Raw genomic sequence first — 25,193 nt, 5'->3', positions numbered from 1 at the left:
CAGCATGAGAAAGAAGGAGAAATACTTACCAGAGACACCCAACAAACTTACTCTTTTCTTCCCCCAGAGCCTGAAACTTACTTTTTGGTCAACCCTCTGAATTTTGCATAACTGGCAGAGGGATTCTGGGAACTGTAGTTCAAAAATCTGCTTTTCCAAAGTCTGATTTTTTTTTTACCCTGAATGCTGAGCTTGTGTGCTGTTACACATCTTATCATTTCTTTTTTTCCTTCCTCCTCTTTGAATAGGTGGGAGACTCAGACCAACCAAACCTGATACAAAAGCTGCTCTGAGGCCATAGTACTACAGCTTGTAGGCTTTCCTCTCAGTCAGCTAACTCTAGAATGTCATCAGGACAAAAAGCTACCCAGCAGAATAGTTTGGCATTAGTAGCATAGAACGGAAGGGCCTGCATCATTCCTTATGTTTGAAAACTCTGTCTTTTATTTCCTTTTTAAGCCTCTTAGGCAGGGGTAGGCAACCTTTTTGAGCCGGGGGCCGCGTTGCTGTCCCTCAGACAACTGGGGGGCTGAAGCCAAAAAATAAATAATTAAATTTTTTTTTAAAAAATAAATAAACCGGGACAAATGTAGGACAACATTTTCAAATGGTGGACACTTTTTTAAAAAAGTGGAGGACACACAAAAAAAATTGCTGATTTTTTAAAAAAATGTTAATATAAATGCATGTTTCTGAGGCATCTATAGACAATTGCCCCCCTTGCCTCTGTGCGTGAGAAGCCAAAGGCCCCGGTGGCAATCGGCAGCAGGACTGGGCTGGGGCCAGTCCCAAGGCCTCTCCGGGCCGCATCCGGCCCGCGGGCCGCAGGTTGCCTACCCCTGCTCTTAGGGCTGTGGCCTGTTCCCCAACAGGTAGCTTGATCCAGCAGGCAATTTGATCAGCTGCAAGTTTCTCCACACTCCTATCCATCTATCACAGATGACTTCATGATGATGTCTCTTCTGGAAGCTTCTCATCTCCTTGCAGCACTTTTAGACTATGCTAAGGGTCAGGGCTGGTGCAAGACATATTGGTGCAGGAAGCAACCCACATTCTCCCCTGCTCTCTCTTTTTCATGTACAGAAGTTGAAAAGGCAAGGCACTTTTCAACTTCTGTACATGGCACTCATAACTCTCTCCTCCAGCGCCTTACTAGAATTACCAACCGCCTCTCCTAACGGTAGATCTGTTCCTTGTAAGGCTGCCTTCACCTGTAAATTGTACCAACCTCTGCTTTTCTGGCAAGGGCAGGCAAACTTCTGTAAGGGCTGGAGCAAGACATTTGAGTTCCATTTCTGAGACGTTCCTGGGGTCACTGGATCCAAGTGGTGGGTGACTCCCAAAGGCAAATGGGAAGGGAACAAAACTAGTAAAGCTCTTACTCCCAGAAGAGGCACCTCAACCTATTCTGCTTTGGTCAGGACTCAAAAAGGAAGTGGACAAGCTGGAGAGTGTCCAAAGGCCACCAAAATGGTGAAGGGTCTGGAAACCATGTCCTATGAGGAGAGACTTAGGGAGCTGGGTATCTTTAGTCTGGAGAAGAGACGGTTAAGAGGTGATACGATAATCCTGTTTAAATAGTTGAAGGGATGTCATATTGAGGATGGAGCAAGCTTGTTTTCTGCTGTTCCAGAGACTAGGGTGTGGTCCAGACTGGCGCTTTGAGCCGGCCTGGCCACGTACTAGGGTTGCGTGGGGGTAGAACGACTGCATGCCCTGCAACCCTAGTATGTGGCGGTGGCATAATAATGGCGGCTCCCTGTATACATGGGCACCACCATTGTTACGTAAGCACCATGCGGCGTCTGCACGTTGCAGCACGGCGCTTACGTAACCAGTGCACCAGTGGCACACTTGTTACACTGCCCCTGCGGCTTTAAAAGAACCCACTTTTCACAGTTCTTCTGCAGGTTTTCCTCCGGAACCCTCCGGAGGAAAAACAGGTGCTGGCAGACCACCATTTTTTGGCGGTCTGTACTGCGCCTAGGACATGGAGCAAAGGCTGCAAACTACAGGAAAAGAAGTTTCATTTAAACATTAGGAAGAACTTCCTGGCAGTAAAAGCTATCCAACAGTGGAACACACTCCCTCAGAAAGTGGTGGAGCCGCCTTCTTCAGAGGTTTTAAACAGAGGCTGGATGGTCATGTGTCAGGGGTGCTTTGTGTATTCCTGCATGGGTTGGACTGGATGGTCCATGAAGCCTCGTCAACTCTATGAAAGAAATTGGTTAATTTTCTTGTATATGAGAATGCCATCACATTGTCTTTCATCTATATCTTTCCAGTGCAGTTTGGATTGGATGTTTGGAGTGGGAGTTTTCTGGCCAATTCAAGGGAGCGTTTTTTCTCTCTGGCAAGGGTGTTGGCCTCACAAGCACAATGATTACAGCTATCATTTCTGTGAAGGCAATGGAAGAAAGCCAGCAGATTCTCAGCTGGGTGTGACTTTCTCCCCAGATAACTCCTTGTTTTGTAGCTTACAGTACTCCCTTGTTCCAGAGTTGTGGGCAGGGAGGGACTGATGGTAGTACTAAATATTCTTCAGACATGTACATGCAATAGCAATAGTAAGTACATTTCTGTACCGCTTATCAGTGCACTTAAGCACTCCCTAAGTGGTTTACAAAGTGTAAGCTAATTGCTCCCAACAATCTGGGTACTCATTTTAGCCACCTAAGGAAGGATGCAAGCCTGAGTCGAGCTTGAGCCCTTTTGCTGGTAACTGAACTCACAACCTTATGGTTTGTGAGTGAGTGGCTGCAGTACAGGCATTTAACCACTGCGCCACCAGGGCATAAGGCAAAAAGATGATTCACAGTGAGGAGTCCCTCTCAGCCACTGGTAGATACTGTTTTCCCCCATTAATTTACTCAAACTTTCTTATTTTATAAAAAGATACAATTTACATCAGTGGTCATCATTCTGATTTTGTATTTCAGAGGCCAATGCTTGACTCTATGTTCACTGCTCATTTCCACCCATACACCATCACCAGACAGTGTAGCCATCAAATGATGAAGGTGCACAGGTGAACTAGCCAACAGCACTACTCTTCCTTCTAATTCTGATGTGCTTTTCTCCTCATATGACTCTTGGCTGCTACATTTAGGAAACATTTCATAAGAAGCAATCTTGTATGTTTAGAAGAGGAAGGGTGCTTGGTCAGTGTGACAAATTTATTTAAATGGTTGTCCTACCCAAGCTTGGAAATGTTACATTTTTTAATGTTGTAGCCCCCCAAAGCAGTGGTTCCCAACATTTCCTATGCCCCAAACCCCTAGGAAATGTTTGATTAATGTTCACACTCCCTTAAGAAGTAATCTCATATTTGAACGTGAAAAGGTCTAATTTCTAATTTTTGAACTACAAATTGAACCAATACTACTGTATATCGTGGATGAACAAACTGAATTTTTTTTTTGGCCACATCAGGAGAAAACATGGCTTATTAGAAAAGACAACAATGTTAGGAAAGGTGGAGGGAAGCGAAGAAGACCAAATGGTAGCTGAATAGACTCAATTAAGGAGGTCACAGGTATGAATCTGCAAGAACTTAGAATAATAGTGGCAGATAGAGTTTTGGAGATGCCTCCTCCACAGGGTTGCCATGAGTCGAGATTGATCCGAGGGGGGTTAACAACAACAACAAAGAGTGTTTCAAAGTCCAGAGTCTCCCTGCTGTTCTAGAGGACAGATCTCTGGTGTGACTTGACCAGCCACACGGGCAATATGTTCTTTCCAGAAGCCACATGTAAGAAGGTCTTTTTCACCCAACATTACCCTCACTGCATTTTCAGGATTACCTTCTAGGTCTCAAATCTCTTCTTCAGTTCTGACACTCTGGGCTGGACCACAGGCCTGGGAACCAACAGGCGTTGTGTGACCTGTCCAAAGGCAGGTATGGTCTCCTTTGCCTCCTTGACATCCTTGGTCACACTAACTTTTGTTTGGAATGATACTGCAGGTGCCTGGATGCTGGAGCAACTGGTGACTGGTGGCTCTGCTTCTGGGCTGGAAAAGGCTGCTAAGGAGTCAAGGATCTGGTGAACCCTTGGTTCCTCTACAGATGTCACACCAGTGTGGCTTTCTGTTCTATTTGCAATAGGATGGGAGACCTCCTGGTCTATGTTCTGGGTCCATGCCACATATGATACCTCACTGTTATCAGATGCAGCCATCTTTTCATCCTCCTCTTCTTCTTCCTGGAGCTGGAGCAGTGGTGCCTTCTCAGGACCAGAAACCTCTTCAGATTCAGAGATACCATGGCTATATTTCTCATTGTCCTGGGCTGCAGCACTCATGGACAGTAGCAAGGCACTCTGCATATCCTCCTGGTCCAGAGAAGCCAGAGACATCCGATCCACAGACAAGGACTCCCCATCATCCTGTTCCTCAGACAGGGGTTCATAGAGGGTCTCTCTGCTGGGCCTCATCTGCAACAGAGAAGGAGATACTGAGTTATCCAAGGGGTAGTCTAAAGCAGGAGTGGGCAACTGTGGAAGGCTAGGGGGTTGCATTGGTCTCCCAGGATACCTTGGAGAGCTGCACCCCCATCAACACACACAGCTCTGCAAAACAAATAAAAAACATTTTTTGCCCCGAATGTCCTTGGGAGCAATGCCAGTTGTTTCAGCTAGTGTAAAAATTAAGTGGGGGCACCAAATGTGGTAGAAATGCCCTCCACACCACTTAGAGGTCATTGTAGTGAATTTTGGAGCAACTGCGGGCGGGGGGGGGGGGGAATTCGCATATGGCACATGGCACACTTTGCCCACCCTGATACAAAACACCCTTCTCCAGATGGTTTAGACTACAGCTGTGTTAACCATTTACTATTGGCCATGCAGACTGGGACTGATGGGAGCTATGGGTCAATACACTCCAAGGGTCAAAGGTTCTCTGTTGTTGAGTTAGAGTTTACTCCTCTTAGAGCTACAACTGTAATGGACTATAACTGTCAGAATCCTAAGAACCATGCTGGCTGATAGATCCTAGAGTTGCAGTCCATAAAAAATAACTTTTCCAAGTTCCGGTTCCTCTGAATCAGAGTTACAGCATGCCATGTGTACCTGAGCATCTTTGAATAGTTGCACAGGAGTTTATCACACAGGAGGAAGTTCTCTTAATTTCGAATGAAAAGAAAGTGGGGCCAGAACACATTCACGTGAATTCACTAGTTCAGCAAATTTACGTGAATTCAAATTGCATTTGAACTGACTTCCCATTGCCCAAAAATAGCTTCCCATTGCCCAAAATTGCATGCGGTAGTCTATCACGCAATAACATGAAACTCCATGATTGCATTCGGATTGCCATTGGATTATACTTCCAATTTCTCTTGTCTGATAACGTCCAATGATGCCTGAACAAACAGGGCTCACCTTCATATAGAAGTTCTTCTCATCTAAATTGCAAAAATCAAGGCTACGAGTGCCATAGAGAGGCCGTCCGGCTTGGCTGGGCTCCAACAGGTTTAATGTCTCAAAAATTTCACCTAAGAGATCAAAGTCGCCTGAATCCAGGACACCCGGTTGCAGATTTTCACTTTCATCTTGGCCCAGGGAGCAATCCAGTGATGTTGTGCTGGAAAAGGTAGAAACATCCCTGGGAAAACACATATATTTGACATGTGAAACATGATCAGGAGTAAAAAGAGCATGGCATCTTATGATGAAAGCAGAATCTAAAGTGACATGGGCCCGTTCCGCACGGGAATAAAGTATGTACTAGGTACATACTAGGGTTACGAAAGGGCGTCCCTTCTGGATGCCCTAACCCTAGTACATACCTAGTACGTACAAAATGGTGGCACCCTATACACACGGGCGCCGCCATTTTGATGTTGCAGCTCACTTATGATGCCACAAGTGCGCCATTGGCGCCTTGCGGAGTCATAAGCGCGCCGCCAAAAGAAGCCTCTTTTTGGGGCTTCTTTTTCGGCTGTTGGGAAGCATCGCCATTTGGAGGCTGAGGCTTCCCAGTGGCAGAAACGGAGGCGCCAGCAGACTGCCCTTTTTGGGCGGTCTGTAAAGTGCCATGGAGAACAAGCCTGGTACGACAGTGGACTGTTACTCAGGGAATTATAGTGTATGTTAACATATGTTTGCATAAGTAAAAGCAAGGAGTCTTGTTAAAGTTTATCTAGTTTTATTTGGCATCAGTATGCCAGCCTGGAGGATAACACATGGCCCACAGGGACCAGTCTTTCCCCTCCCTACCATATTTGTATTGCTACTTGACAATATCTCTTTTGCTGCACTTGATAAAAGCTGCACAAAACATAGAAAAACTTTTTGAAATGCTCCATTTCCAATAATTTTGAAATTGAGAATGCCAGCACCACCATTAAGCAAAGGAAAGCGACTGCCTCTAGTGGCAGAGGCTAGGAGGCATGGATCAGGGACAATGTGCTGGTGGCATCAGCAAGGTGCTCCACCCTGCCATTGACGGGTTAAGTGTTTGTTGTGCCTGGCCTATGGGTTGTTTTAGTAGGACGACAGAACTCTGGGTGTCATGCAATCTGTTTTATGTCTTATAAGCTAGCCACCTGCTCTCAGTGGAGGATGCTGACTTATTACCTATGTATGAGGAACACAAAATTACACCACCTTTGTATCTGGTATCAAAATCTCTTGCACTGTTCCAGTCAGAAGCTCACTTGGCCTCAGTTGTTTTTTCCAAAAAGGAAGACAGTTGCAGCTCTGGGTTTTACAACATTGCTATGTCAGTCCTCCTTAACCTGGAGCCTTCCAGCTATGGTGGGCCCTTCACCAGGTTGGGAAAAGTTACGTTGCATAATAAAAGCTACACTCTATAATTTTTTAATGTTAAATAACATGATTAAGTTAAAAACCTGTTTGTGAGATTTTAAAAATAATCTATGAAACTCTGGAGCATAATTAAATTCCAGACCATAAGGGGACACTTCTGTCTTCTAGAAAACCATTCATATGCCTCTTTATTCAGAAGCAAATGTTACTCTGGCTCTAAGAGGACTTACCCATAGCAAAAGGGCACAGAGGGTTGTAGTCTATCTAAGGCAGGGATGAAAATCATGTGGCCCTCCAGATATTTTTGAATGGCTGCTCCCGGTATTCTTTACCTTTGGCTATGGTGGCTAGAATCACTGGGATTTGCAATCCGACAATTTCTGGAGGGCTGTACAATTTCCACCCTGATTTAAGAGGTTTAACCTGGTGTGTCTTTAGGCCTCCTAGGAGTTCTTATTTTAATTTAGCCAGTGCAGTGCAGCCAGTACAACAGAACTTCCCTGAAATTACTAGTAGGTATAGAGCCACCCTTTGGCTTTTTGCCACATTAGACACAAAATCCTCATGGATCAGAGAGAGGGGATATGATCAGCATAGGAGCAGAGCTATGGATGGAAGCAGCAAATGGTGTCCACCTAATTTAGAACGTCTCACCTTTGATCCTCCAGTTCTGTTCTGCTGGTCTGCATTTGTGGTCGCCTGGGACGAGACTGTGAAAAGAAAAAAGGAGAGGCTAAGAGTCTTATCACACAAAGAAGGTAACTCACATTTGCACAGCACCTTCTATTGGTGCTTATCGCATTGTGAATGTCCTCACAATTGTGCAAGTCCCCAGATGATACATGTCACTCCTGGGGGAGTTGTGTGATCACAAGACGCATGGTGTCACTGCCCCTTCCATTCCCCATTCCCCATCCCTTTGCTATTCTGAAGCATCCTGACTATCTTTTTTCCTGTTTATTTCCTGTCTTTCTTTTTTTACTATTAAAAGGGCATAAGGAAGGGAGGTGGGTTGAGGGAGAGTGCAGAAAGAGAGTGCAATGGGCACCTTAGTCCCATTTGAGCAAACGAGAAGCGGTGCAGTGATGGCTGCTCTACAAGCAGTATGTTGCCATTTTATTATCAATTGCATGACTGCTGCAGGAGTGAAATTTGTGTGGAAGAGTGTCTAGATTCTCTGTCCAAGGACTCTCTTTGCATCTGATTTCCAAAAGGAGGCAGTTGTGCTTTTTTGTGAATCCACCTCAAGAGTTTGGGAGGGGAGAAAGAAGGCTACACTCTCAAATTTTCATCTCTCAAAATTACTTACATTAAGTAAAAAGAGTGGTGGTGGTGGTGGTGGTGATTATTGTTAATTACTATATAACCCCACCCAGTCAGGAATAAATCCAACAGCATCCATGGCTTTTTCAGGCAACCCTGAAGCACCCTTGCCCTTCCCAATGTGCATGCATGCATTGTGTGCTTTCAAATCGTTTCTGACTTATGGCAACCCTAAGGTGAAGCTATCATGGCATTTCCAGCAAATATTTTGCTCAGCCAAGGACAAGAGTGACCCTCTCACAGCCTCAAGAGTTTACCGTATACCATGCAGCTGTGGACAAGTCTACATAGGGACCACCAAACATAGTGTGCAAACAAGAATCAAGGAACACAAGAGACACTGCAGACTGGGTCAGCCGAAAAAATCAGTAGTAACAGAACATGCCACAAACCATCCTGGGCATAAAATGTTTTTTTGAAAACACTGAAATTCTGGACCATGCCAACAACTACCATGTCAGGATGCACAGGGAAGCCATTGAAATCCACAAACACCTGGACAATTTCAACAGGAAAGAGGAAACCCTGAGAGTAAACAAGATTTGGCTTCCAGTCCTGAAAAACAGCAAGCTGAAGACTCAACAAATGCAAATGAGAAATCTCCCAGGGTGAGGGGCTTCCCAGCAGACCATGGGCACTAATCAAGCAGACATTAATCCTCCTTTGCGTATCCTCCCACTCTGAGACCTGCCGTTAGCAACAAAACAATATGCATGCAAATCACTCCTCCTTTCCCAGGGTGACACAACACACACACACACACACACACACACACACACACACACACACAAAAACCTCTTTTCCGGGCAAGCATTCTCTGAAGATGCCAGCCACAGATACTGGCAAAACGTCAGGAAGAAACTCTTCTAGAACATGGCCGCATAGTCTGAAAGCCCCACAAAAAACTATTGTTGTGGATGATAGGTTTTAAAGGTTCTGACAGAATAGAGTAAGGCAGAGGACCCAGATTTCGTTGAGAAGATTTATTCAAAGCTAGCTGTCTCCAGTGGAATTCCCATTCCAACAGAACTGAGGCCTCGAGCCAAAAACAATGGTTACTTTATAGCAAAACAGACAAAGAAAACTCATCTTCATCACCTCATTGGGCATTTCACACTCTAAACATATAAATTTCCAGCAATCATAGCCCAGATACATGAATACATTTAAATATACTTTAAAATACATTTGGCTACACCCCATTGCCCCTTATCAACTATGCTGGCACTCAGAGGCCCTTCTGCCAGTGAAATTACATTCTCTATCAGTCTTTTGCTAAGGCTCTTTGTTCCTTTTAGGCACCTGGATGAATGCTTCACCTCGAACATCTCTACATCTACTCCCCTTTCTGCATTCCACTCTCCCAGAAGCCTCTATTCTAAACTGCGTGTACTTTGGTTCACTCTCCTATTTTTTCCACACACACACACACATTGATTCTTGCATATTACCGAACATTGATATTTGGGTTTGTCCCCTCACTATCATGGCATTTTCTTGGCAATATTGGTTCAGAAAAGGTTAGCTATTACCTTCTTCTGAGACTGAGAGCATGTGACTTGCCCAAGTTCACCCAATGGGTTTCATGGCCAAACTGGGAATCGAACCCTGATTACCAGAGTCGCAGTTTAACACTCAAACTACTACATCATGTTCTTACTAAGTTGAATGTTTTATCACTTTCTCCAGAACTTGGATGGATCCAGTTGTAAACCTATACTATACATGACTATGCAATCACATACATTACAATCCTACAGAATTTGGTTGGGTTTCTGAACAAACCTGCTAGGATTAAACAGGCCATACAAAATATGGAAGTTCAACATGGCTGATATTTTTTTATTCCACTGCCTCATTTATTTACAGCCATCCATTTTCTCCAGACTTGCTTATAGATACCCACCTACAAACATATGCAGTATTTGCACACAAACCAGACATTCAAAACATCCTGACAATTTTTATATGCAAGAGACGCCTTTCTTTACTTGTCTTTGTTTTATCATGGGCCAGTGAATGGACCAGAGAAATAGGATAGGAAAAGTGATTTGCCCTCCTCCCAACAAATACCTGGCAGACTGGGAAAACAAATAACAACCTGCCTCCCAATGATGAGCCACCTCTCCTTAGAAACAGTCCCAGGGTCTCTGCCTTTTACAATCTTCATGCAGCTGTCTCATAACTTTCAGGCAAAGACTTCAGAAGGTGTTCATGGTCTCCCCCTAATAGTCTCCTTTGTCTTGTGGATGTCTCTAACCTAGTTCCATTCTTCTTGCATGTCATTTTAAATCTCTATTTCCCCTCCCAAGGCCCGTGCCTACCTTCCCAAAATGCTGGGTGATGGGCAATCGGCTTTGCAGGGTCTCAGACTGTTTGTTCCTTGTGGGCATGATAGGACTAGAGATGTGATCGCAGTTCAGGGAATGACCTCGCTGTCGGTGCTGGTCTACACTGGAGTCCTAGAGGAGATCAGAATTATATGGAGCATAGGCTCTGCTTTTATTCCCTACCCCTGCCAGGGTGTCAAACAAAGCAATATTTACTCCCATAGAGAGTAAATACAAACACAGACTGCAATACTAACAGAGAGCAGCCATATGGGGATTTTTCTTCCGTATCTTTATAATTTTAATAGACAGTTTGGATAGGGAAAGGAAATTGTTTCTTACCTTATCCATCAGGCGGCTCCGCATATTCTTTAGTCTTGTTTTGGCATGGCCTTTGGCCTTGAGACAAAAGGGAGACAAGATGGGGAAGCATACAGCAAATGTCAAGATGGACAAAAATGTATGTATATGCAGGCACACACAAATACAGAAACAACACACAAAGATATGTGATTAAAAGTCTAAGATCGATAACTTCTGAAAACCTCAGTTGCTCCTTTCTAGGGCTGTAGGAGGTTAGGAAACATGTATTCCTTAGATCAGACTTTCAGATCAAAAGAAGAGGAAGAACAACCATTCAGGTAAGGAAACAAGTCCCACAAGTGCCTTACATATTGGTATACGCTCCTCACTGCTGGATTGGCTTTGTTTTTCATGGTACTGATCAGGGCTCCTCCACCTTTCTAGGAAGAGAGAAGAAACATTAGCTCAAAGCAATAAACTGAAATCACACCCCACTCTAATGGAAAAAGCAAGAAAGGGTGAAAAACTCAACAGCAAGGTTGGCTGTATGACAAGAAGAAAGGTACCTGCTAAAAAAGGAAGGAGAGTAGTAGACACCTGATGTGTAAGAAGCTGGCCCAGAAGATGGAAGCTCCATTCCATGGTCTGTCTACCATGGAAGAGGTCTCTAAAGCAGCACCCTTTATAACAAGGATGAGCCAAATCTCTCCCTCCTGGTGTTGTCGGACTGAAACTCCACACTCTCCAACATTTCAGATGAAAACAGGGACGTTTGTGGCCAAGAACATCAGAACATGGTGAAGATGGCAAGTTATTAATAAGGAAGAATACACAAGCAGCAGTTTGCTTTTGCCTGAGCTGACTGGGAATGGCAAGATTCCACTCCCTTCTCTCCTCTCCTCTCTTCTCCTGATGCTGAGTTACTTGCGTGCAAATTACTTTTGCACTTTGGTTTGCAACAACTGAAGTAAGCTGCCTGAGAACAAAGCAGGAAAGTGAGAGGAGGAGAGAGAAACAGGAAAAATTTAAAAGTAGCTGAAGCAGTGGGACAACAGAGGATTAAATGAGATTGTCACTACCAAATCAGGATAGTTGGAGGGTATGCAACTATCATTAGTCTAAGTACATATACAATCAACAGTGAGGAATACTAGGCATTGCAGTCCAGTGACATCCAGAGGGCTGCATTTTGCCTGCTTTCTCTCAAGAGGAGACACATCAAATTAATACAAAACATTAATTAACTTGATTATGATAGGACTAATCTTTAGGCTTTCTAGATACAAATCCACAAAAGGCACACATCCTTGTTATTCTGAGCTGAGAAGGCCCTGCACGGGTCCTTAAGGACTCCTTTTGCTGCCCAAAGACACATTTTTCCATGATGAAAGCAAAGGAAAGGATGGAAACACACACTGATCCTGAGCTTTACTCAGAATACAAATTGATGGCCTGGAAAGGAGAGACATCTCTACCATTTTACACCCTCTAAAGCCATCGAACTAAGCAAAGTGCTGAGTGTTGCTATTTTATTGTAAGCAGCTCAGAGATCTTAAAATAATAGGGCAGAATACCAACATTTCATCATTGCCTCTCAGGTAATGCTTGGGGAGAAATGCTATTTTATGACACTGATTGTTATGCATGCCTCTCTAAGGATAAGGGAGTATTTAGAGCATTTCCCCCTTTATTTTACAGTTCCCTTATTTCGCCTCTTGTCCTTTATTGACCCCAAATAAATCTCTTATTTTAATCTGGGCTCTGGAGATTGCAAAACAATTTGCTTAGCCCTTGAGTGATCACATTCACATGTCTAGTCATTTTGGATCTATCTTACTTCAAAGATAAAATGGAAGTAAAGAGACTCGATCTGGGCTGGTGGCACCGAGCAGATTTTCCTGCTCTCATTTTCCTACATTTTAAGTGTTTCCTTATTGACAGTCAGGGAACATATAGGTGGTTATAATCTGCTCATAGATACATTACCAGAGCATGTTCCAGTGTGGTCCTTCATTTCATTGCAGGACATGCAGTGTAGTAACTGTGATAGATAGCCTTATATACAGATGATGATTCATGTTAAGTAAGCAAACTAGAAGATGGGAACAGCCAAAAAGGCTACCTATTGGTGGCTATGCAAGACGGAATATTTTCTGTAGGACTCCCTCCTGAAAATAGACAAACCAACTCTATCCTTGCCTGGTTTTCAACAGATAGCTAAAACTGTACTATTTCTTCAGGTCTTTGACTTTTAAAATGTGGTTTTTAAACAATCTATTTTGTTTTATGCACATTGCTTTTAGGAATTCTGGTAGGCAGAAAAGCCATTTATACATACTTTTAATAAATAAAAAAAATTGCAGTTGTGAGGACAACAGATAACTGGCAGAAGACAATGACTCCTGCCAGAATGAGGTACATTCACTTACCTTTAGGTTCTCCAGCCACAAGTGATAGGCATGCATGCTACCTGGGAAAGAAGAGAGCACAGATGAGTAGCCATCAGGACTTAAGTTCTGCCCTCAAAGATGTTGGGCTGAGAATTGGATATTGTATATACAAGATATACAATGGCCCCCTCCTTGTTCTGCTATTAGCAAGCTAAGTCCGTTTTGCTTAGACAGGCTTTTAAAACATAATTTTTAAAGAAGAGACAAAGTCTTTCCTCCAGGAAAGTCAGATAATCACTGGTGAAGAGGCATACATGCTCCACTTGTCTAAATAGGCAGGCAGCATGTTTCTGATAAAGCCTCTTTTGGCTTGACGCTCCCTGAAGGTAGGCACACTTCCCAGATCCTCCTCTATGTCCACAGCCTCAGCCCCAGGCAGACTTGGCTGCTGAACCTCTGGAGGAGCCACAGCCTCAGGTTCCAGGGGCTCTGACTCATCCTCTGAGTCCTCCGAGTTGTCCTCCAGGCTGGACATGTCAAACACACACTCTCAGAGTGTGGTGGAGTCTCCCTCTTTGGAGGTCTTTAAACAGAGGCTGGATGGCCATCTGTCGGGTATGCTTTGATTGAGATTTCCTGCATGGCGGGGGATTGGACTGGATGGCCCTTGTGGGCTCTTCCAACTCTATGATTCTATGATTTTAATGTCCTGGGGGTATTGTACTGTTTTAAAATGCTATTATCTTTTAAAATGTGTACAGCTGATCCTCTATTTTTGTGGGGGATTCGTTCCGACCTTAAGTCAGAAACTACTTGAAGGTACATAACAGCAACAACACATATAGTAGCAGATTCAGTATCCTACAAAGGAATGGACATGGTGGCAGCTTTGAACATATACCCTTCAGAGAAAAGCAGTGGTGCAACTATACAATTTTAGACCCTGCATCTCACCTTTAAATATTCAAATCTATTACCATTAATTATCTAAAACAATAGTGCACAACATTTTTCTTTCTTCCCCATCCCTTCCCTGCATCTTCTTTCCATTTTAAATTTGCTTAACTTGTAGCACAATCATGATTACAGGGGCAGGACTTAAAGCAAACAAATTTTCTTGGACATAAGCACCATTTTGACATAGTATTCTGGCTTGATCTGCTCTAGGACCCATAGCATCAAGTACATAGCAAGGATATTTAAAAGCTAAAAACAACAAAAAATGCATGTCTATAACCATGGATGTACCCAGCCCCCATAATTCCCTGATTCCAATGCATTTGTATGTTTAAATGAGAAGAATGAAAGCAATAGCAAGTACATTTCTATACCTCTTATCAGTGCACTTAAGTGCTCCCTAAGTGGTTTACAATGTGTAAGCTATTGCTATTTGTATGTTTAAATGAGAAGAATGAAAGGATGCTCTAGCACTGAGCATCAGCTTCAACAGGCCCTGGCCGGCCCATGCTTGCCCATGGGGTGATGCAGGGCCTTTTTGTTCCTGACTCCATCACCTTCTGCTCTGTGGATGCTCATGGGAAAGAAGGCTTGGCTGTGGGGGCTCTTGATGTCAGGTGTGAGGCCCCTTGTAAAGTGCATGAAACATTATGGTGGCAAGTAAAGAGGCAGGGCCACCTGAATTCTGGGGTCAATGCAGGACAAGAATTCCCTGTCTTAGATCTTCTCACTAAGGTAGTGTGGATATAGTGAGAAGTTTTAACCCTCAGTTGTGAATGACCCTAAAACACCAAATTTATTTTACTTCCTAAAAGCCTGTCTCTGCTCATACCTGAAGTTAGAGAAAACCACTGAAAGTATGGTTAGTCACACAACTGAGCCTGTGGATACCAAAGTCTGTGGATGCTCAAGTCCCATTAAATACAATGACATAGTAAAATGGTGTGCCTTATATAAAATGATAAAATCAAGGTTTGCTGTTTTAATATCTGTTTTAATGACTTTCTCCTTTGTTCTTACCCTATTTTGCTGGGTTTCTCTCTCATTATCACCTAATCTTATATGGGAGTAATGTAACTTGTATACCGTATAACACTTTGCATGACTATCTCACCTCACTTTGTTCACAGGTGTCATGTGAAAAGTGTTAGCAGAGCTGGATTTATACATCTGGCAGCTAGAGGCAAAACCCCCCAAAATGGAACCCCTCCTCGGGTTTAGAAGTAAATTGGATGGCAAATAGTTTTCCTTCCACTGGTAAAAGGAGAGTGTGGACTCCTGCACCTTACATGTACTAGCTTTAGGGGTCTATGACAGGCTGTGTGGTGCTCACACTCAGATTTGTCCTCTAAAAGAAGGAATGGTTAGAAGCTCAGAATCATTGCCTGGGGAGCTGCCATAGCTGTCTGTAACAGTTGCCATCTGAGGCACCTGAAGTTCCCTTACTCTTACTAAATGCAGGACAGGCTCTTTGAGGGAATATGTGGTCCTCTATTAACTATTCATACCAAATAAAATAAGTGGGGAAAAAGGAGGGAGAGGCTGACCTGAGATTGGCCAGCAGTAGTAGACTGCCCATTTCTACTGTTTCAATAGTGATTCTGGACACAACAGTGCAGAGTTTGAAAGAAACACCTCTGAATGGGAATAATGGTGAACAAAGTAAAATGGGAAGACTGACAGGACACCACACTGGAGAGTCTGAATAATTTAAAATTGGAAGCATCTAAAGGCTCTCAGAAACTTCCTGAGTAATTTTCTTTTTAAATACAGTGGGCTCTTGGTATCTGCTGGGGTTTGGTTCCAGGATCACCCATGGATACCAAGATCCTTGGAAGCTCCAGTTTCATTCTGTACAATGGCACAATAAAATGGTGTCCCTTGTATGAAATAGCAAAGTCAAGGTTTGCTTTTTGGAATTTATAAATTTAAAAATATTTTCAAACTGAGGATGGTTGAATTTGTGGATAAAGAACCCATGGATATAGAGGGCGGACTGTGTACCTTTTTAAAGAGCCAACAAAGGGGAAGGTGCCAAGTTCTGCAGTTTGGTGTTCAGCAGCTTCAGTAGCATATCCACCTCTGCTAGCAAAGAGAGAAATGAAAACAAACTGACATCTGCATTACCTGGGGACAAGCTTCGATTGATCTCCTGCTCAAAGAGGTCACAGAAGTCCTCCCCGGCATTTAGCTTCTCCAGGCGGTCCTCAATAAACTGACAGATGTTGAAAGCATATGGATGGTTGGGGAGAGACAACAAAGAAAGGGACCAATTAGAAAGTGCAGGAGAGACATCATCTATGGATGAATTATGCATATTTAGAATGAATAACCCATGAATGAACATACAGGTATCTCCTACTCTTTGGGGAAATTAAGCCAGGAAGTATAGGAAGAGGAAATGGGTTTAGTTGTATTAGAGAACTCAGTGGATATAGATATCACAGAGAAATGTGTGTAAAGAGGATGCAGAGAGCAGAGGAGATATATGGGACTCCATTGTACGAAGATGTCAAAATAAATCAGATGAGCAGATACGTGACCTTTGCATTTTACGATTTACAGTGCGTAGCTGAATCTACCGTGTGTGCGCATGTGTGTCTGCATGTGCGCATGTATGTGTGTGTGTGTGCAGTGGTAGAGAATTAAGGCACTGACATTATCTGCCACCCCTGCAGGCTTCTCTGCTTCCTCCTAATAGAAGATGGTGGAATACATTTTCTCAGCAAGGCTATAGTGCTGTGTGCATCCAAAACAATATGCTACTGCTTTTGTAATACACTGTTTCTGGGGTGATATGGCTTTGGATGGCTGACTGCAACACCATTTATTTTTAAAGAAACCTAGTGGTGGAGATAGAAGCAGCTAGAACTGGTTTGACATACTCCCTACATCTTCAGATTTTCCCTCAAGGCATGGCTATGTGGGCTGTCATGATGGGAACCTACAATTCAAAATGTACCAGCTTACTCACCCACAGTGTATGTGTATATGTGCATGTATGTAAGCTCACATGTAAAGGTTTTTACTCTAAGGAACATGGAGCTGAACATGACACTTCTCCTTTTGTGTCCCTTCCCTTTTTTTTTTGACACATTTAAGAATGTATGCTTGAGTGTCATTTTCTTTTTCCTTCCCCCTCCCTGTTTCCTTTTCTAAGGAGTTTATCACATGGGGATTTTCCTGTGCAGAAATGGGATTTAAAACGGAAATCCCACAAAAGCGGGATCATTTTCACACGACGTTGTGTATTAATGTGTGTAGAAAGTTGCTTTTTTACTTTTGGGATTCTCCCAAAAGTAAAAAATGGCTGATTTTGTCCACTTTCTGTGCATTTTATTTTCAAGTTAATGCTAACTGCCCCTTATGAGTATGAAAATGATCCCGCATTTGTGGGTTTTTCCCTGGATTTAAATCTCGTTTTTGCATGGGATTTAGGCACTTAGCCTCCCGTGTGATAAACTCCATAGAATCATAGAATCATAGAGTTGAAGAAACCTGAAGAACCATCCAGTCCAACCCCCTGCTATGCAGGAATATACAATCAAAGCACCCCTGACAGATGGACATCCAGCCTCTGCTTAAAAACCTCCAGAGAAGGAGACTCCATCACACTTTGAGGGAGCATCTTCCACTGTTGCATAACTCTAACTGTCAGGAAATTCTTCCTAATGTTTAGGTGAAATCTCTTTTACTGTAGTTTGCATCCATTGCTCTGTGTCTTACCTCTTTGAAGAGCTGGAGGTGGACGGCCCGCTGGAAGAAAGCCTGCATGGTGCTGGATCCCTGCTGCAGGAAGCTCTCTTGAGAAAAGGAGATGGGCTCTCCCTGCAGTGAAAGAGGAAGTGAGATTGACTCAGAAGTGGTAGCAAGTGGGATGGAGAGGCATAGATTCACAGATGCAATACATCTGATTTGTGTGCTGGTGTAGGACAACAGAGGCTCAGAAGACAATGTTGTGAGAAAAATAAATGCTGGGAAAGATACTTAGGGTGCGGTACCTGGTGCAGTACTTCATGGTGTCACTCCCTATAGTCCCCTGTGTGATATAGTGGTTTCAGTGTTGGACTATGACTCTGGAGACTAGGGTTCGATTCCCAGCACAGCCATGCAACCCACCTTTGGCAAGTCACACTCTCTCATACACCAGGGGAAGGCAATGGCAAATATCCTCTGAACAAATTTTGCCAGGAAGACCCCATAATACGGTTGCCTTAGAGTTGCTATATGGCAGAAATGATTTGAAGGCACACTACACACACAGACACAGTGCTATATTCCACTTTAACCACCATGTCTCCATACTACTGAATCCTGGGATTTATAATTTGGTAAGCCACTAGAACAAATTGAACATTTTTCCAGTTATAGTACAAAGCAGGTTTTCGTGCTTATGTTTATATCCTGAAAACTTCATTACAAAATTCCCACACAGTAATCTTCAAAGAGACAAACAAGCCAATATATTTTTCTCTTACTTATCCTATGTGTCTTTTAAATTCAGTGGTGTGGTGGTAAATTTGGAAGTGCAAGTGCTCAGTCACCCAGCCTTCCCCGTCTGATAAGAGTCCAAAAATGCAGGCAGCTGCATTGATCAAAATACTTTGCACTGCAAAAGGGATAGCTCCCAACAATAAAAACCATCCCACTTGCCATGCAACTGTGAGGAGTAGCACATTAAACTAACAGGATCAGGAAAGCCTAAGAGGGGAAGAAGATTACACCATCCATGGCAGAAATCATGCAGTTTGACACTTTAACTGCCAGGACTCATTGCTATGGAATCCTGGAATATGTAGTTTATTTTAGCACCAGTACTCTCTGACAGAGAAGGCTAAATATCTCATGAATCTACAAATCTCAGAATTCCATAATATTGAGCCATGTCAGTTAAAGCAGTATCAGACTACATTATTTCTGCAGTCTATCTTCCCTGGTACTAGACAGGTTCAAGTGTTGGACCTTGCAAGCCCTGGTTCCAATATGCCACTGCCTAATTTCCTATCTAAAATGTTCCCATGAAAGAAAAGGGAGTTTGGCATATGGTAAGCAGACTCAACAGCCAAGCTACTTACTGGATTAAAAACAAGTGCCTCGCGGTAGCTGCCGAACAAGAGTGCTTGTGCCCTGAGGAAGGCTCGGGCCACACCGTCCCCAGTGGTTGCTGATTGTTTCTTCAACTGGAACTTCAAAAGAGAGATCTGAGCAGAGAGAGGAGTAGAATACAAGCTCATCCTTGGTCCATAGGCCTCTCCACAGTCTGTGGGCCTGAACAGACAGGACAAATAAAGCTGCTTTGGGTCACTTTGGAAGTATGCTGTTTAAATGATGCATGCTTCCGAAGAGGCCAGAAGTCATGCCAAAGCCACACTCCATTTCTAAGGACTGGAGCGCAGCTTTGGCACAGCGTCTGACCTCTTAAGATGTGTGTGTCATTTAAACAGCAAAGTGACCCAAAGCAGCTTTATTTTGGCCTGTCTGTTCAGGCCCAATATCACAAAGATTAGGTTCAAAGCATATTTTTCCACAGAATCCCAAACAAGCAAGCGGCAGCAGGATATCCCCCATGTCATTGTCAAACTCTATAATTTTCGGTGGTCTGTGCAAATTGAAAAGTAACATTAAGAACTTGTATCTGAGTTAGTTTTGCTTTCACCTCCCTATCTACTTTCTTTTTGTGCTGTGTCTTTTTAAAGCCTGTATACCTGTGAGCAGGAACTGTCTTGTCTTTTTAATTGATACCTGAATTGCTTTGAAAGTCTCCTCAGCTGAAGAGTAGGAGTGGAGTGGGATTATAGATGCTATAAATCAGGACTGGGTAATTTATGGCACTCCAGATGTTGTGGGACTGGAGAGGAGAAAACGGTTATTTTGGCTTGTTCTGGCCCCACTTTCTTTTCATTCGAAATTAAGAGAAATTCCTCCGGTGTCATAAACTCCATTGTTCCATACTGCCATATGAGACAGAACATCACTTAAAATCATATATATCTCTTAAAATCAACTTGAATTCCACTGTCTGCTTGCTGTGCATTAAAACAAGAACATTTGAAGACTCCTTTGGTGCTTTCGGTATTCAAAGATGACTAAGATGTTTCTGAAGGATGTGATACATTAGTAGTGCATGTAAATAGCATGTTAAAATGTCGAGTTGTCTCAAATTATCGTTCTATTTATTGTATGGGAGTTGCACTGCAATCAAAATGACATTAATCTTATGAAATATAAGTAAACCAGCTTCAAACCTGTTTAGGGTAGCTGAACTGGTTACTGAACCATGTTTAAATTACTTTCTCAACAGGATATGTAGAAAAAATTATTAATGAAACAGAACTGAACTACACTTTATTAAAAAATTTACTCTTTGGATCAAAACATACTCCCAAGCTGGTCATGGTTTTTAAAGACCGGCAGAATATTCCAGCAATTTAAGTAAGACAATTCATTTCCCAATTTTGCCATATCTTTGCTGTTAGGAGGACAACAGAAGGATATCAATATACTTGCAATTGTTTTTTAATTTAAAAAAGGTTACAAAAGCAATACTAACTATATCACTTGGGAGACTTTCCAGGTCCGGGAATGGCGATTCCATTGTGTTGGTGTCAATGTTGAGGATGACAACATCTTCCAGCGCCTTGCTCCTAACTCTCTAAAGATATCCAAGAAAGAAATAAGAAACAGAAAATGCTTGTTTATGTCCACACTGCCATCTTTCAAGGCCTCTGCCACTCATGATAATCTGACTATGCTACACCTGATTTCATCCTCAACCATCCTAATTTGAGCAATTCCCATTCATATCAGAAACTAGATGGGTGAATGGTACCAGAAGGCCATGTTCTCAAACATATCTGTTGTGAAGACATGAGCACCCTCTCCCTGAGGTCAATCCCACCCACATCATCCAACCCTTACTACAGTGAGCCGCAAGCAGGACCAAGGTTACCCAAATAGCTGCTAGGAGGTATCAGGAATTTTCTAGTGATATCAAAGAATCAGCTTGCAATCTGAAAGATATCTTCCCTGCTCCACCTTGGCAATGCTTTGCACTAGCAATGGCAATGCTGAGGTCCAGCTCTGGGTCTGGGAAGTGTACTGACTAAGTGGCTATAAAATGTCTTGGGCTTGCCTGCCTGGACTGCAAACAGTGGGCAAGCAGACCAAAGCAAAGGGAGTTCATTGACTAACAGGCTTCCATTGATCATGCAGGCTACTTGTTGCAAAGGAATGGGAGTGGGTGGGTGGAAATAACCAGGCAAAACTTCTTCAGAGATGGTTCTGTTCCAAATTCAGCTCTGCTAATACAACTATGAGTACTATACAAGCAAGGCCTGTTCCAGCTAGGATTGCCAGTTCTTCTCAGGTTCAGAGTCAGGGGAAAGGAACTTGTGCTTAGAAGGTCAAGAAGGAACCTGGTACATTGGGGGAGTGATGCTTCATGGCACCTGGCAAGTCAGAAAGACAGAACTTGGGTATGTCTGATGACCCAGGGATGGAGCCTAATGGATATACAAGCACAGTAAATGTCAAGCCATCTCATCAAACCAAGCAGAAAATAGCCTAGTCCCCAGTGAGACTTCTCCCTTCCCCTGAGATATAAGTTCTTTTCTTGGAGACCCCAAGAAAAAGGCTAAAATCTTGCCACAGTAACTCAAAGCCTGAACAATGGGAGCTGTATCTACCAGCGAAGGAGTGTCTTAAAGGAACACAAGATGTCTCCCCTGGCTCCATGCAATTCCTGCATAAATGCTCTGTGTACTTCAATTAGATTTATGCATGAAAGTTTCCTAGACAGTTGAGCCCTTTGTTTACTAGTGGGAGGGAGAATGTGCCAGTTTAATTTCCTGCTATAGCTACCAAATAAGTAGTTAGCTCAGGCGCCAATGACAACCAAACCTCCCCATTGCCCAAATAATTGTAGTGTTTGCTGCTGCAAACTTTATTAAAATGATGTTGTAAAAGACTTCAGTACAGAACTAACTCATAATTAACACCATGCAATTGTGCAATGGGTCCTCCATATCCACAGATTCTATAACCATGGATTCAATAATCCATGGCTTGAAAATATTAAACAATATATATAAATCCTTGATTTTACCATTGTATATATGGGTCATCCTTGCTTTTAATGGGACTTGAACATCCACAAATTTTGGTATTCACGGGCTGTTATCCCAAGGTCTAGCCTCCCTCCATACCCCTTCTTTATGATACATTTTCATTCCCGTTTCTTATGATCACTATACTAATGCTTTATGACACATAACCTTTAGTCTATGGAAAGGGTGGGGAAAAGGTAGCTTGTGGACTGCATGGGCCCCAAAGCTTCTCAGGACACCCTCAAAGACCCTAGAACCCCAATTCTTTTTTTCAGTTGTTTTTAGGAGTGATTTTTTTTGCCAGAAAATCAGCCATAACACATTTAAACCACCTAAAAACACAGAGATGAAGCTGAGCTCTTTTACTCAGACCGACCCACAGGTGCTACAAGATCTTTTTGCATCCAAAGACATGGTAGTTTGTTTCTTCCCTGCATCCCCCAAGGAGCCTAGATGCTGCAAAAACAGCTCAGACAGGAACTGGAAGTTACGTGATATGACATCTGGGTTGATGGCTACACACCAGCATGGTGGCCAGGGTGTGCAAGGATGAAAATTATACTCTTCTCCCAGTGCTAGTAACCATAGCCCTCCTTGGGCTTTTTTCCAGGCCTTGTTGCTTGTTTCTAACTGCCCTTGAGTTGAGCTTGACTCATGGAGACCTTGTGTATGAGAAATCTCCAAGACCCCCTGTCTTTCACTGCTCTGCTTAAGTCTTGTAGATTCATGCCTGTGACCTCCCTAATTGAGTCTAGCCATCTGTTACAGGGACTTCCTGGGAAAGGTTAAGAATGGTAGAAAGACGCTTAACCTTTCCCAGCATTATTGACTTTTCTAATGATTTGTGCATTCTCATGATGTGGCCAAAGTATGACAGCATCAATTTGATCATCCTGCCTTCCACAGAGATTTCAGGCTTGATCTGTTCAAGGATCCATTTGTTTGTCTTTTTGGCTGTCCACATAATCCCCAGAACTATTCTCCAGCACCACATCTCAAGTAAGTTGATTTTCTTTTTATCCACTTTCTTCACTGTCCAGCTCCCACCTCCACACATAGGACTTTATCACATGTGAGGAATTTATCTTAATTTTGAATGAAAAGAAAGTGGGGCCAGAACGCATTCATGTGAATTCGCTAGTTCAGCTAATTTACGTGAATGCGAATTGTGTTCGAACTGGCTTCCCATTGCCCGAAAATAGCATGGCATTGCCCGAATTTGTGTGTGGTAGTCTATCACACAATAACGTTAAACCCCATGATTACGTTCAGATTGGAAGTGCAATTTCTCTTGTTTGATAAACTCCATAGGATGATTCTAACTTTACTTCTCAATTGTATATCTTTATTCTTTAAGATCTTCTCTAGTTCTTTCATCACTGCCCTTCCCAGTCATCTTCTTATTTCTTGATTACAGTCTCCATTCTGATCAATGTTTGATCCAAGGTACAAGAAATATTTCAACTATTTCTATTTCCTCATAGTCCAGAGTGAATTTATGTAGGTCCTCTGTGGCTTTTAACCACATTTTTGGTGCAAATTACTCATATGTAGTGAGAAGCCTGTCCTGGAGGTCTTTAAGAGTGGTGGATGTTGAAATACATACATATCATGCTTTAAAGTTGCTGAAGACATAAACAGGAAAGGATAGTGCAGTTCATTTTTGGCTTCTCACCAGGTGACTGTCAGCTGATTTTCAAGATGGTGCAATGGGGATGGACATGGGGGTGAAAACTGGCCTCCATGCTCTCTGTAGTTGCTCCATGTCTGCCTTAAATTCTAGCTCCATGCCTGCCTTAGACTCTAAGGGTTAGAGGCATGGCTCAGTTATGGCCTTATTTGCTCTAGGGAAGGATGACTTTGTAAACTCACCTCCATGAAACTGGTATGGACTCCTATGAGGTAGGGCATGGGGGCACTGTTGAGGAAAGAAAGATGAATCAGAGTTGTACATTGTACTTTGATGTCACCTGTCAACTCATAGTGACCCCTTGACTTTCATAGTGTTTTCTTAGGCAAGGAATTATCATAGGTAGTTTTGCTAGTTCCTTCCTCTAAAATATTGCACAATGGACATCGTATTGGTTAGAAGTCTTCCATCTGAGTACTAACCAGATTTGACACTGCATAGTTTCCAAGACAGAATCTGTGATAGATATTTAGATCCCTGGAGTCACCTCCCAACCACCCCCATTTTTTGCAAGCCTATGGGTTAGAGCAGCTTTGCTCAACCTTTTCACCCTGGAAGAACCCTTGACATAGTTTTCAGGTCTCAGGGAACCCTTGCATAAAAACCATTATACAAAAGAAATGCATGTTATTTTTCCCAACCACAATCTCTTGTGAAACCCCTAACAACCTCTCATGGAACCCTGATTGACAAACTCTGTATTAGAGGCGTTCAGTTCAGCCCTCCTAGTCCCACTTTGCTCCTAATATGTGAAAAAAGAGCAAAATTAAAAAGTAGCATGATTTTAATACTTTTTGCACGGGTTAATGCCAGAGTGCCCCGACGTGTCTGAAAATGATCCCATTCCTGCAGGATATTCATGAGATTTAAATACCGTTTATCCACGGGATTTGGGCACTTTACCTCCTGTGTGTTAAACTATGTGTAGGCAGTAGTAGTGAAGGAGGAAGCAGAAACAGCCTGGAGTGGACACAGAGGCAAAAGGAAATAGGTGGACTTCACTTTTCTCTCTTTTTTCTCTCCACTCTCAATATTTCTTTTTTGCAGTGCAATCATCCCTTTAAGATGTGCACTAGTTGTGGGAGCTTGGATTAGGCAGAAGCCTCTTCTCCTGGCAGAAATCTGCTTTTGCTAGCTAAACTCAAAGATTTGCTGATAGAGCAATCTGCTAGTAGAACTGCTCCTCTGGCTATGAGCGGGCAACAGATGAGCCAAATAGATGGATAGATAGATAGTCCAAACACCCCTGGGCTGGTAAGCATATGGATTCAGCATAGCTCCAGCTGGCCCAGGATAGACTCAACTGGCTCAGGGCCAGATTGACC

General features: G+C 43.0%; 1 protein-coding gene across 1 annotated transcript in view; it reads right to left on the bottom strand.

Annotated features, from left to right (window-relative positions):
- Positions 1-3,048: 3,048 nt before the first annotated feature.
- The window catches only part of DENND1C (DENN domain containing 1C), a 42,794-nt gene continuing 20,649 nt past the window's right edge, over positions 3,049-25,193 (bottom strand). The window contains exons 12-23 of the mRNA XM_042452232.1: positions 24,051-24,096; positions 20,624-20,725; positions 19,149-19,274; positions 17,800-17,901; positions 16,201-16,288; positions 13,156-13,196; positions 11,095-11,166; positions 10,766-10,822; positions 10,418-10,555; positions 7,425-7,480; positions 5,382-5,604; positions 3,049-4,433 (exon numbers count right to left, since the gene is read on the bottom strand). Coding sequence (XP_042308166.1) covers positions 3,807-4,433; positions 5,382-5,604; positions 7,425-7,480; positions 10,418-10,555; positions 10,766-10,822; positions 11,095-11,166; positions 13,156-13,196; positions 16,201-16,288; positions 17,800-17,901; positions 19,149-19,274; positions 20,624-20,725; positions 24,051-24,096 — 1,678 coding nt within the window. The 3' untranslated portion in view covers positions 3,049-3,806. The remainder of the gene's footprint in view (positions 4,434-5,381; positions 5,605-7,424; positions 7,481-10,417; positions 10,556-10,765; positions 10,823-11,094; positions 11,167-13,155; positions 13,197-16,200; positions 16,289-17,799; positions 17,902-19,148; positions 19,275-20,623; positions 20,726-24,050; positions 24,097-25,193) is intronic.

Source organism: Sceloporus undulatus, chromosome 2, assembly GCF_019175285.1.
Source record: "Sceloporus undulatus isolate JIND9_A2432 ecotype Alabama chromosome 2, SceUnd_v1.1, whole genome shotgun sequence".
NCBI lineage: Eukaryota > Metazoa > Chordata > Lepidosauria > Squamata > Phrynosomatidae > Sceloporus > Sceloporus undulatus.
This window is presented reverse-complemented; position numbering and strand designations above follow the sequence as displayed.